The following is a 15392-nucleotide window of genomic DNA, read 5'->3' as shown; positions in this document are numbered from 1 at the left end:
ATTCTGTTACTTACAGAACAAGGCATCTATCCATATTCACATAAAGTGTGAGATATTACAGAGCTCTGAAGAATACGAAATAGAAGACGAAAAGGCAGCTAGAGCCATCCAACATTATGAAATTCCTAGAAGTGATATAAATAATTTTAGTATTATTCTGTATCTGTATCTAAAAACTTAACATTTTTTATATAAAATATTATAAGATCCTATTATCTCATTTAATATTTTACAATTTTTCTATTTTAGAGGGCCAGAAATAACTAAATAAAACTAGGTTGCCGGGACAACATAAGCTGGCATGGGTATTTGACAGAATAATTATGGAAATTAGCGGACGATTCCGTTTTTTATCATACAAAAAGATATGGGACAATCTTATTCGCAGTTATGGAATGAAAGGTGTGAACTAACTTTAGAAATAATAGTTTAGTGGTTACTCGTACAAGAATAATGAACATATTTTGAGTATAATCGAATATTGTCTATGGTCTTTTGATATTATAACTGATAGTTCTGTGTTTTTACTTTGATTGATCAGTAACATCATTCATTGATTTGAGATGGCAAAATCTTTCCATAATTAGGTTTTTAGCTCCCGGTAGAGTGAAACTCATTTTAACTACGTTCCACTGAATTTTCAAACTTTCTCCCCAATATTACGGTGATACCATCAATTATTGTCAAATCTGTTTCTAAACGGAGAGATATCCAGTGAATAATTCAACCTTAGTGGGGTAAATCAGTATCAGCGGACCTTTCATTACAACTCTAATTACTGTTGAGCTTATAATATCTTATCTGACTAGCAACAAAGGCTTAACCGTCATCAGGTTTTGAATGGCAATTTTAATAAATTATTTAGCTACAATAACCGGTTGTCAGGGATTTGTTTCATATTTATTGAAAGAATGTTTTCTCTAGCTTAGATTTTGAGACCATACATCATTTATTTAATAAAAAATTAATACGTTGCAGATTTTCTATGCAAATATTTGATTTCAGATTGAATTCGTTTAGAACGGTACTCTGCATGGTTTTGCTCATTGCAATATGCGACAAGCATTTTAAAGATGATCATTTCGTATATAATCCAGTTACAAGTAATTTACTAAAGAATTTAGTTGGTAGATCTTGACTGGTACTTTGAAATTAAAAAATTTTCTGGGTCAAAGAGCGTAGGAGGGCTCCTGCAAAATATCTCTAGCATTGCATTCAGAAATGCAAAAATATTGCATTCAGAGGATTTTCCTTTGAGTTAAAAATGAAGATCGGCTCATTATCTTTATAAGTTTCACGAATAATTCTTTCGCAACTCTATACTTTTATAAACGGGTTCTAAAAAGTTCAAGATTCTGATACTTAGATAATATAACAATTTATTATTAAATGAAATTTGCAAACGTCATTTTTTTGCCTAAAGTTCATTGATTGATTCACCGACTCAGCACATCTCATTGCAAAAAAATGCGTTCAGCATTCAACCAAATTCCATGTTTCAGTATTTTTAAGTTAATGTTTTAAACAGTGACAATTTTTTTGTAGACTTCGCCGCAACTCTGTATCTAAAGATTTATCTGCTTCATTGGCATCCATTTGTCCTTTGGAATTCTCTTTGTATTGATCGTGCCTGAAAGCGAATATACCTTTACGATAGTATGTGCAAAAATTGGATTATAAAGTCACTCTAAGCATAAACATCATATTGCTTTTATCAGGTTAGATTTGTGCAAATTGAAGTAGAACGTGGAGTGTTCTTTATTTTACTTTTATCTAGCATCACAGACATTTTCTATCTAATGAAAGACGTGATATTATAATGCGTGTCATGAATTTTTGATCTCACTATTGATATTTTTGTGTAATATTACTGTTATTACAAATTATTGTACATATAATAGGAGAGTAATTAACATAATTTAAAAAATCATGAGGGGCTATCTTGAGAAGTTTGAGTAGATTTCGCCAATAATAATTTTGTGATACCACAATGCAGACATTTAAGCGCGATGATCACAACCAGAAAACGCTACGTATAAAGAGTAAAAACATATATTACACACATAATAATCATGATATAAAGAAACGTTATTAAGTGGGTAGATTGGTAGAAACACATACATAAAGATTCACAATAAATAAGGAAATAATGGTTCCACATTCACGTGCGGTCTTAACGATCGTATTTTTTATTAACCCTTTCACTCCCAATGTGTCATATACGTCCCGCCACTTATTCAAAAATTACTAGAGGGAAATTGAAACGTTCTAAACTGAATCGAATAAGTCCTGCTCGTAGTTTACAACCGTATTTACGAATAAACTTATATTAAAAATAGGAGGCGCGCATTTTATTGGTGCGTGCACGAGAATAGACGAAGTTCTCAAATATTATCAAGTTTTCTGATTATTCCAGTGATTTATTGCTGTAATTGTTTTCAATTAATGTCCATGTAAGAAATATAGTATATCCAGAAATCAAATCGCCACCTGTCAGCTGCAAACTTCATTCAGTTGCTCACAAAAAAAAAGGATAATTTTGTTTTGGGACATATACGTCCCATTGGTTATGTTTTTTGAAATCTTTTTGTCCCATTGGTTATGTTGAGTGTATTTTTTGCAGAAAATGCAGAAAAAGAAAACTGAGTCAAGCTGAATTACAGTATATGGTTGAACATTTGTCTGATATTGAGGACACTTATGAAGATAACGGTTCAGAATTTAAACCTGATGAATCAGAAGATAATGCGGAGTCGGATGTATCTACAGAATTTCCAGGAGCAAATCATCTTGGTTCTTCTGCTGAGAATTCAGGAGGAGAATCTGAAAACAATGAAGAACTGGAGAATATTAGTTCAGATAATGAGGTACAAACTGCCTCCTCACTTGTATCTTCGGACACTTGGCAGAAACTACACACGCTATTCATTCTAAGAAAGAATATCCCTAGTGCTTAACCATGCAGCATTCTGGCTGATCTGAACAGCGGATTCCAAAACAGGCTACACATATGATTTCAATATTTCTTTTGGAAAGGCTGCCAACAGAGATACCGAATCCACTCTTGGAGAATCATTCGTCACGAAGCTTTCGTCTTCAATAAGAGATCCAGAGGTTAGTTAGAAACAGGGGTGAAGCTGAATTTGTCCGTAATCAATTTGGTACTACGGCGGTTTTGTGGAAAGATATGCTGCTTTCAAATTGTCATGGAAATGATATGACCTTTGTGAACAGAAAAGAAAAAGATGGCAATAAAAAGGAAATTCCTTGTCCTGAAATTGTGGCCCATTACAATAGGTTCATGGGGGTGTTGATCTTTCTGACCAGTTGATTGGTATTTATGACATGGATCGTAAGTCTTTGTAGTGGTGGAAAAAAGTTTGTTACCGTTTTCTTATGACCAGTGCGGTAAATGCATGGATTATTTGAAGAGAAACACATCATAAGAAAATTTGTTTCCTGGATTTTCTGGTTCCACTTGCGAAATCAATTATTTCAGAGGCTCGAAAATATGCCAAGGTTGTTAGAAAACGCCAATACGGCAGACCATCAAAAATCATCCAAAGGGTTATTGAATGTTGGGGATCATCTTCCAAATGAAGGACCAACTCGTAGGAGATGTCACAGTTGTGCAAAAAATGAGAGAGAAAAACGCACAACAACCTTCTGCTCAGCTTGCAATGTTCCTTTGTGCAAAAATTGTTTTTCCAGTTTTCATACATAAAAATTTGTTGTGAATAAAATTATAACGAATACCAATGGTTTAAATATGTGGGATCTATGTGTCCCACTACCCCCTTGAAGTAAAAAATAAATCAACAATGTTTCCATATCATTTTAGTGTTGAATAGCCCATTAAGCTGATGAGTACCAAAATTACTCGCAAAAAACAATTGGGAGCGAAAGGGTTAAATAGAACATGGAAGCTTGGAAATACATGAAGAGTGAATTATTTACAAGAAATATTTCAATCGGTTACTTTAAATTTGGAGTAACGGGTACTCTACAAACATACATATAATATTGAATTATCAAATTGTAATAAGGTACGAAAAATAAAATGAGTGAATTTATTGTAATCTCTGTTTATGGAAAATAGAAGTATTGAAGATAATAAACAATTGCTTGTAAAATTAAAAGGATGTTCGAACAAAAACAAATAAATCAAACTAGCATTGAATTAACAAATATATCTTTATTCCTGGTATGATCTGCATATGCTATTGCCATTCCCGACCCATCTTATGCCACAAATCTTGAGCATTCATTGAATTTGCTTCATGAACTGCGACTAAATTTAGTGTCTTTGTTTTATTGCTGTTATTGAATCAGCTTCCCTTACGCATGGAAATTATTTTCTTACTGTATGCATTCGTAGACTCAACAATAATTCTAATTATTTCAGTGTATATAAATGATTCCAAATCTGAATAGAAACTGCAACAAATCCCTCAGCACTCGTATATTCACGAAGCCGCTTGATTATTTCATTTTCCCAAGTTTTATTTCTTGTTTATGCGAAGTTTCGTTTACGCCAATGTGTTTTCTGCTCGTGCCTGAGAAACAAATAAATCGTTCTAATATAATGAACTTGTTAAGTGATGAATTGTTTGCCTACCAATAAATAACAAATTTATGCCGAGTTCATAAGGTTCTTCTTGATCGACAATATCTGAATCTTGATAACTTTTTTGTTGAGGATGCTCGTCCAATACTTTTTCCATTTATTTTTCCAGCTGACTCTTCTCATAAAAATACAACAATCAGACAACATCCAATTTGATTCTATGATTATTGTGTAAGTTATGCTCTTCACTTCGTCTTTATGCCAACGTCAAATTGGAAATATGAGTTTTTCTGCTATATCATAGAATGCGAATAATTTGTTAACAAAGTAGTACCTAATTTTCGTAATTTAGCATGCATTCAAATATATATATATATATATATATATATATATATATATATATATATATATATATATATATATATATATATATATATATATATATAAATACTTTGTCTCGTAGCTTCGATAGAAAGGAAATTTGAATCATACAGATAAAGATAAACTTCCACTAGAGGCGGTTGATTTGTGAATCTAATAGAGAAAATGAATACTTTTCCAATACCACAACCGCCGCAAAACTACAGCTAACGTCGTTAAAAGTAACAGATAGAATACAGGTAGCAGGCCAATCAAAGTTATGGCTAATGAATATATTAGATGTTATTGTTGATATTCTCCAATTGCTAAAATCTCCACTCGTAAACTAATGCTAAAAATGCGAAGCACACTGACACTCAACAACACTGTGACAACGTATTGGAGCAGAGGTCTCATCGATTTCTCTGTTATCAGAAATAAGGATAGAAAAAAACCTTCACTAGAATGGAAAAACCAATTGGCACAGCATCAAACTCAAGCTAGAGAAATCTAACCCATTCTCAATTCCACTATGAAATGAAGATCGCATGGAGTGCAAATATGAGAAATACAAAGAGTTGCATGCGATAATACACCCAATTATATTCTTGGAACCGAAGGTGGTAATTACCAAAAGAAAATAGATTGCTTATTTCAGAATAATGAGAATTTCGAGAAATTTGACATTAATTCAAATGCCCAGCAGATAAAAGGAAGCTAAACAATGTTGCACGGAGACACGAAAGAGAGAAGCAAAGAGACGAGAACAACGATATTAGTCACTACTTAGGCTAGTTAACAAATGCCATCAGAACTGATTAGCTATACAGAAACATGAGAATACTTAATCAAAAGGCCAACTTTGCATAATCTACCAATTAATAATGCAGACGGTTCATAAGCAACAACCTACAAAATGATAAAATAAATTTGAAAAATACCTTGAACCAACTTCCCAGCCACATAAAGGCAAAGATTATCTGGATTAGAATAATATTATACAAGTGAATGGCGAAATTAACCTTCTTGAAAATACGTAGAAACAAACATTGAAAGAAAATATCAATCCTAATAAAAGCTCTGAAATATAAGTTAATTACGAAGGAACTCTTTAAAGATAAAGAAATTATAATTCACTCTTATATTATCAATGCATGTCTAAGACTTAGGATATGTACGATATAGCAGATATGTTGACTATTCTAGAACCAAGAAAGCCAATAAATATATTTAGAAAATAAAAGCCCGATCTATAATCATCTGTTTGCCAATCAACTCGCTTCGAATTTTGATGTTGAAGCACGATGTCGAGCCACCGTGTTTAGCTGATTTTCCAAAATCAATCGGTCGCACTTTCGTAAAAGTCGTCCAAAATCGGCTGTTGTGTCAGAGAACATCGATGCTGTGTGACAACTGAAATTAAAGGACATACCGGGAGATTGAGTCAATATTGCAAGAACACTGAGCTGTCAAAAATATTTCTCTCGTTGGATACCGCAAAATTTGACAATCTCTGAAAAAAGCTCGTGACGATTTGTGCTAAAACATGCTAAAAAAAATCAAAGCAGTATTCAAAAAGAGGTATATAAAGTATATAAAGGCGGAGAATCACGGATAAATGTATATAAACCCGATACTAAGCAACAATCAACTGTATAGGTCTTTTAAGGCGAGCCAAATCCAACAAAAGTTATTTGCTTTCGGAATAATTGGACATGTCGCCACCGTTCCATCAGAAAAACGTTGAACGGCCAATTATGAATGGTATGCATTTGTTTGCGAGAAGTGTTCAAAAAAACCAGGGAAAGCAATCGCAGAACAATATTCATTCTCCATCACGACATTGCGTGCTCTCACACATTAGTTCAAACAAAAGAACGGTCAAAACAAAAATAAAAGTTTTCCCACACTCGAAAAAGCGATTGAGATGCATCTAAATCACATGTTTTGGAGTACCTTAATCTTGATGGGAAAAATATTTTGACAAATGGTTCAAACGCATGCAAAAGTTTATTGGTCTTAATGGAAATTTTTTCAAAAATAGTAAAGCCATATTCACTTACAAATCTTTGTTTTTGTTTGTCTACCTCAAAACATAAGCAGCAACCCTTGTAGTAGAGAAGAATAATTAATAAAAGAACGAAAAGTCTGTTCAACTCTTTACTAGAAGCATTATATAAGGTGTGAGATGAAGAACTACATTACAAATTTAGGAAATTTTTGATCAAACAGTTCTAAGAAATATTGTTGTCCTACATTTCAAATTTAACATTCAGGCTCAGAAAAAAAGTCTCTTACTCTGACAAAAAAGAAATAAATGTTGGAATATCACAAAGCATTATAAGACATTATAAGAAATAGACATAATTTAGAAAAAGATTCTAGCTGTTGGGACGAAACTATAACGAAATTTGACGCTTTGCTTTCAAGCTGGAACCATATACTACACCATAACATGAATTGTTTGACATTAGAATAGCATAGAAGACCTAATACTTGGATAAAATACTCTCGTTGAACATTAATAACAGTACATATTATTATATAAATATATTTCTCACAAGTCCATTTTGGTGGTCTTTTTCTAAGGCATTATTCTGCATTTAAAAGTTGATCATACCAATATCAAGTTTTTTGTCGATTTACATATTTATCCAAATAAGACGTTAATCCATAACAAATAGATCGTTATCAATGAAGTTTGTAACATGAATTATCATTGTTATGCGGATTCTGAAATTTCTCAATATCCAAATCCCTATATCATACTGCCACTGTACAGTAGGTATTATCGGCAGCCATCAAAATTACATCTTATTGAATATTTGCATTGAGTTTATGTCTACTATGCCTCAATGCATCCCTAACGTGTCCTAATTATCGGTATTTCATTCCTATTCTGCTTACATAGATTGATAAATTCGTTTACCATCATGATGCATTTCATCCAATAATGTGCATACCTATTGTTGAGTCCTAATCCTATGGCCAACACAAATTAACATTTCTCGTTAGGGACAGTGTAACAAATTGATTTGTTATATGGCTGCAAACACGAAATAGTATATTATATTATAAAGATTGCATATTTTTTTACGAGCAGTATTTGCAGTTGCGAGGCGGAGCGCAGCGCAGCCGAGTGAATGCAAAATTGCGAGTTTATGAACTTGCATATCAGCGATTCATGGATTGGTGTAAAGAAAAAAATGTGCAAAACTATGCGGATAGTGTTCTTATTGCGTATTTCTCAAATTTAAAGGAGACCGTCAAGCCATCCACTCTTTGGTCACAGTATTCAATGTTGCGATCCACACTGGATATCAAAAATGGTGTGGATATTAGTAAATATTCAAAATTACGAGCATTGTTAAAAAGGCAAACTGATGGATATATACCTAAAAAGTCTAGGGTTTTTACAAAGGAGGAAGTGGATCGGTTTCTGGATATGGCACCTGATAATTTATGTTTGATTATTAGTATTAGGAATTGGAGGGGCTATGCGTTATGACGAATTAATTCATTTGAAAATTGATGAGATTGAGGATATGGATTCGGTCCTGGTCGTAAAAATTTTGCAGTCAAAAAACAAGAAACCTCGTTTGTTTACCATTATAGGCGATAATTATTTGCGTTTATTTCGAAAATATGTTGCAATACGGCCATCAAATATACAGGAGGAACGTCGTTTATTTTTGTAGTATGTTAATGTAAAGTGTCAAAGAATGGTTGTTGGTATTCACAAAATTAGTGCCGTGCCGCAAGAAATTGCAAAATTTCTTAAGTTAGAAAATTAGAAGGAGTATTCTGGACATTCGCTAAGAAGAACATCTGCTACACTTTTTATTGATGGTGGCGGTGACCTCATTTGTCTTAAAAGACATGGAGGTTGGAAATCGAGTTGGTAGCAGAAGGTTATATTGAAGAATAATGTATCAACAAAGAGAATACTGCCAGAAAAATATTGCAACCTGACAAAGAAGGTACAAGTACCTGTTCAGATATGTCCTCGAATGTTTCATTAACAGTTAACGGAGAATATTTTGAGTTGTTCTAAAATTAATGAAAATCTTTTGAATTGGTCGAAAATTGTTAGTGATAATTTCAGTGGTGCTTTGAATTTTGACAATAATTGTTCCAATTGTACATTCAATATCACTATAAATAACAAATAAATACCTATATATAGTTGCCCAATTAGTTTGTTTTACTAAGTTTGTAAGAGACAATGTTTTTTTCTTCAAATTTCAATTAGAGAGTTCAAATGTAATTTTAGTCCTAGGATAAGAAGTAGCGTTTTTAATTCTAGGATTAAAAGTGTTGCTAAGCAACGAACAAATTTTTGTACGGTAAGGGAAGTGATGGCTTTTGCACCTGAAAATAGTATAAAAATGTTAACATTTTTTGATGGTTGGGGAAAAACTCAGTTTATAAGTAACACTGACCTTCATAAAATTTGCCTATTACATCTAAACGCATTAAACAGGACCCACTACCTAAATCCTGAACGGAATAAGAGGTTATGGTGGTACAATGTCCATTCACCCTTTCACTCCGTAAATTATACATCATGTCTTTTTGCACTTTAAACCTTCATCAAGGAAGGCCAAATAGAGAAAATGATTATGTGATCTCACAAAAAGGCTGATTGAATAAGCTAATGACACAAGGTAGGGATCCAAGAGTGAAATCACATTTTAATCGCCTTTTATGACACGCACGAGACACGTTTGGGGGTATTCTACAAAGAGATCCCGCTCACCCACACGGGGTTTATTATTATTGCATCTGTACAAGCTGCAAGGTTTTACAGTAACCATAATTTCCCATTGATCATTAGCTGAAATTTTCGTTCCAATACAGACAATTTGCATTTCAAATGATCGCTTTTCTCTCTAGCATCGTTCGAAGTGTTTTTCAATAATGTTCCCAGACTTTAAAAAAAATATGGAAATTAAGAAAAACATATTAAAAGAATAAGTTTGTTTATCTTCTTCTAAACATATAAAAATGAATGTGTACTTTGTCTGTATGTCCTCTATTGAATCGTAAACTATGCATATGATCAAGTGGGGATCTTTAGCATAGTTGTTTTGCATTAGCCCAAGAAAGTTTCTGAGTAGTGGACTTATGTTTCGAAGAAGAATAATAGGTACGCCAATTTTCGATAATGTGGCACCACTGTCAATAGCCGGTTTGACTTTGGACTCTAATGAATTCAAACGCTTTTTTCACGTTTTTCCAGTTTTTTGTTCTATATAAACTGTTTAACTCAATTAGATAAAACACGTTCTAAATAATCTTATGATATTAAAGAAGGCACATATGGTGGGCGAAACTCTAGATATTTTCACATAAATATTCCTGATTGGAATATATCATCATTTCATTCCAAAATTCACCCAGATACTTTTAAATTCATGGAATTTAAATAACCATAACCAAATAACCCTACACAGGCTGATAAATTTCCTATTCCATTATTCGAATATAAGATTGTTCCAAGCTATATTATAGAGGAATCTCCCTTCCAGTGAAATATTTGAACAAAAAGAAATTCACTTCTGTTTGTTCAGATGAGCCAAACATTGTTCCCTTACCCGAAAATTAATTATTGTTATGAATAGATGTTGTATATACTTTTATCCAATGAAATATTGCAACTTCACATGATATATCAAGTTTTCTTATGTCGAAATCGATATTTTTTACGTAAAATACATTCCACACAGTAGGGAATATTACAGTAGGGATATCTAAATTCATTATACCATCCCCTTATCCTGATATAATCCGTATGTTTCTGTGTAAATCCGTTCAATTTGGACAAAATTCTATTGAATAAATGACAACCGTTGTGGAAACAGTAAATCTCGTAAAAATATTAGATAAATTACAAACAGTAAGGGTTGCGAAAATAAACCTGTTTTTCCTCGTCTCTTTTGTGTTCTAATTTGTGTTTTGGACCGTACAGTATTCCTAATCACTTTTGTTGGAGAATATTTCAGAGAGAATCCTACTTTTCTGTAGTTTATGAATATTGAAAGATGTATATATTTTCGAGTTCATGCATATAAAAGGGTTGTCCTGTATTTTTATTATTGATTTACTCTTGCTCTTGCAGTTGTACTTAGTCACATATGAACTATATGACTACATATTTACAAAACCTATTAATTTTTCATCATTTAAACCAACAGACACCAATCTGTTTTGGTGTCAGCGAAACATTATATAGAAACTGTTTAAATATTACGCGGATCTTTGTTTCAACAGCATTGTAAACTAATTTTATTGAGAAGGAGGGAAAGTGAAGAGAACTTATTGCCACCATAAAAAATAATACAATGATAATAGTGAAATGCTTACAAATAATATCTGTAGTACTAAAAATCTGGAAGGTTTTATTAAAAAAAAAATAAGAAAAAGGTGGACTTTACAGCGTTTAAACAAAATTTAAATAAGATGTATTCTTATGTTACGAAGGCCAGACATAACACTTATTTTACATGTACAATAGGAATAACAGAACACTGCGAGGAAAGGGTAGCAAATAAAACTAGAATTTTTACCCCGCGATCGAAACCAGTAGACTTGATTTTTCCTGCTGATAATGCTTCATCTGTATCAGTGTTATTGCATCATTTCATTGATTAGTAATTACTTTTCTATCTCCACACAGAAACATTTTAATGAGAGGGTTTTATAGTTTTTCGGTAAATTTTTTCACATCTAAATGGTTGAATAAGTAGGTTGACGACTTCCCTACTTTAAAAATTCAACTATACATCTAAACATGGTTGCTTCTGTCGACTATCGACTCTATATGTTTAGAATGAAATTTCTGCTTAAGAGAGAAATTATTTGATCTAGATAATGTAAATTAAATCAAAAACACATGAAAATGTTTGGCAATTTTTAATGTACCTGGCAACGGAAACATTTATCGATTGATACTAAATTATATTTACGTAATCAAGTAATGGAAGAACGAGAGAGTTACAAAGAAAATATTTGGTATCAGAGGGCTATAATAACAATTAGGATAATCTAATCTCTTTAATTGAGTATAAGCCATTTTCAGCTTATGTTTTATGTGACAATCGAAAGAGAGAATTGAGTGTAAAACAATACTCAAGTGTTTTTTGAAATATTTCCAATTAAAACGCAATATAATCTGTTTTAGAAATATGATTTAGAAAAGCCAAAATAATTCATTTTCGACATCTCATATAGAAAATCTCATAAGGCGTATGGCATTATGAATTTTTAATTTTTGTGTCATTTAACGGGATAGAAAAACATCCTACTTGAAATTATATTTATTGTTTTTGATATGAAAAAATTAACCCAATCACTAAATACTCCTACCTCTCACTAAGAAGAACAGATAGTGGCAATTATAATGCATAGAACATACACCCTTTTTGCCTCAATAACTTCTTTGAAACTCCATGATTACATGAACCTTGAATTTAAAATGTTTCCTAGTTAGCGCCTCTGAACTAGAACAGGTTCAAAGTAAATTGTTACTTCGTGGAGAGTATTCTCTTTGTTCTGATGAAAAGTGAAGCTCTTTACTCCGTGAGTGTATACTTCCAATTATCAAGTTAATAATATTCACTTGTAACTAAAATATAAATTTCAGCTAAGTGACAACCTTCACGAGATACAGATGGTATATTAAAAAATGAATATATTTCTGTAATTAAACAGCACCAAAGACCTTCTTACCTTCAATAGAAACGTAAAAAAGCCACGTGAAGCAAATTCATTGACACATTCACTAGATATAAAAGTCGATCCCGTCTCTAGATACATAGAAAACTGAAAAAAAATTGGGGTTTGTCCAGTAAAATATTTTCGTAACGCCTTAAGGGGCGTTGAAGAGAAAAAATTATATACATTTTTTACGCTTTTGTCGCAACTATTGGCAACAGTCTATTGAAATTTTGTACGAATTCATGTTTTTGCAAACTGATACATTCAATGAATTTGTTTTTATGTCTGAATCCCGTAGAGGGCGGTAATTATCCGGTTTTTGAGTAGTACGTAGTATTGAGCACAAAATTTTCAATATTAGATTTAGTAAGCAAAATTTCCAGTGGACTTAAACATTTAATTTTACACCAAAAACGTACTCCTCAAAAAACTCGATACTGTGTACCATTTTCGGAATATTTTAATTTGAAAATTATTAAGTGATAATCAATGCTGGTATAAAGTATCGATAAAGTTATTGATTGTAGAGCATTATGTGATTTAAAAATTTTTTGTCGCGTAAATGAGACCCTATCGATATAGCGGCTGAGGAGTTTCGTTTCTTGTAATGTTTCGCAAAAAATCCAGTTTAATCAGAATAGGATATTGTTTTTCAAAGTTAAATAAGTATGGGCACTGACCTATTGAATGCTTTACTATGAAATAAGCAACAATTTCATGATCATTTATTGCAGTTACTCATAATTTATTAGACGTAGAATTTTATACGGCAATAGCATTTTCTCTGAGTTTGGCATGGAAAACTGACTCTCATTGATAGATATGACATAACGTCAATGAAAATTACATTTCTGAAACCTTGTTATTTGTTAAGTTAGACATTGTAAATCAATCAATCAAATGTACTAAAATTTTGAATACACTGACATGTTATCAACCTTAGGCAAGTGCTTAAGAAACTCTAGTGAAGCTATTACGCGTGGACAAGGCCACTTTTGCGCGACATACTACTGGTATGATGATAATCCACATTTCAAAAGGGTATCACATTACCAACACTCATTCAATGTTATAGTTTGGGTTCAGCTTAAGGTGAGAAATTGATAGGTTATCACATTCTACCTGGAAATTCTAATGGTGATATGTACCTGGCTTTTTTAGATTTAACGCTAAAGGAGCGAAGATCTCGATTTTTTATACACGATGGAGCTCCACGGCACTTTGGAAGAAGGTGTCCCAATTGGTTGAGTTATCGATCAATAATAGAGGAATTGGTAAAGGTGCAGAAACTCATTGGCCTCCTCGGTCATGAGATTTTAATTGGATTATACAGTTTGGTCGTAAAATTTTAATTGACTGACATTATCATTATCACTTTAGAAACTTTTTTATTAAAACTCATATCCTCCATATCGTTCAAAACGAGCTTTGTATAACATATCTGACATTGACTTAAACATTGAATCATCATTTTCATACGTCATTTTTAACATATCTATTTCATCTATTTATACAACTCTTATTATGCGGCCGGTATTATAGTGATTTTTACATTTTTGTCAGAACTCAAATAGTGAATTTTCCACTTTTCTAAATCCTCAAGAAATACTTATTATTTTCTATTGAAAGTCACGAAAAATAACGAATTGATATTTTAATGTGTTGAATATGTTGAATTATTAATTGCCAGTGTGAATAAGTAAATAGAATTTCGTTCGAATACGTTTATTTATTCGTATTACATTAAACACATGTTATTTTTAACGAGCCTTTTTACGACTGACTTTTCGCACTATTGCCAAGATCACAACTCTTGATCTCAGCGTTGCCGTGCTTTTTGAGCATAGAAAAAAAAATAAGTCTTAACCGAAATCCCATAACAAGATATACTGTTAGTTGAATTAGTAAAAAAGTTTAACGAAACTGGTTCAGTAGGAGATTTATCCAAATCAGGGCGCAGAAAAACTGCATCCACTCAACAAATCTTTAGATCTTTGTATCCTGTTAGAAGACGATCCACACTTGTGTACTAGACAAATATCCAGGGAACTTGATATTTCGCAAACATCCGTAATGAAAATTTTACGTGATAATAAATTCCATCCATACAAATTAACGTTGGATCAAGAGTTGTCAGATGACGATTTCGGTAGACGTGGAAACGTAAATCGGCATAATTATATATACTGGTCACGTAAATAAATATTATTATATAATATAATAAAGTCACCATGTCAAACAGTTTATATTGGAGCAATCATCAAAATCCAGAACAGACTCGATTAGTGAAAACGATAAAACAGTTGTGAAATTGTTAAAGGAGCGTTGTGAACTAAAAGGTATCTTGAATTGAATAAATGTATTATATACGTATATATGTGAAGAATACGATAAAACCGGCAAGGTCTAAGTGGAATAGTTCACAAGATACTAAATGAAAAGTCTTCATCAATTTCCCGCTATATTACTCACCATCCTCTTGCTCATTGCAAACTTCCTCATGATCACATTTGCCATATGTAACAGTTGTTCAAATGTTCATATAAATCTCATCCAAAATTTTATTCAACAGTATAATTCAGAAGCAATTGGATGCCATTACCTATCGACATTCTTCATAATAAAGTTATGCTTCAATCTTATTTTTTAATATGCTTCGGGTTCATGGGTTTTAATATTTCCATTATTTTCCATATTCGACATTCAATTATATCCTCCAAATTTACTTTCAAAGTAGAGGAATTAT

General features: G+C 32.2%; 1 protein-coding gene across 1 annotated transcript in view; it reads left to right on the top strand.

Annotated features, from left to right (window-relative positions):
- The first annotated feature begins 380 nt into the window (after positions 1-380).
- LOC130449464 (28S ribosomal protein S28, mitochondrial) overlaps positions 381-15392 on the top strand; it is a 162517-nt gene continuing 147505 nt past the window's right edge. Inside the window, exon 1 of the mRNA XM_056787297.1 lies at positions 381-402. Coding sequence (XP_056643275.1) covers positions 396-402 — 7 coding nt within the window. The 5' untranslated portion in view covers positions 381-395. The remainder of the gene's footprint in view (positions 403-15392) is intronic.

The sequence above is a fragment of the Diorhabda sublineata genome, chromosome 10 (assembly GCF_026230105.1).
Source record: "Diorhabda sublineata isolate icDioSubl1.1 chromosome 10, icDioSubl1.1, whole genome shotgun sequence".
Classification (NCBI taxonomy): domain Eukaryota; kingdom Metazoa; phylum Arthropoda; class Insecta; order Coleoptera; family Chrysomelidae; genus Diorhabda; species Diorhabda sublineata.
This window is presented reverse-complemented; position numbering and strand designations above follow the sequence as displayed.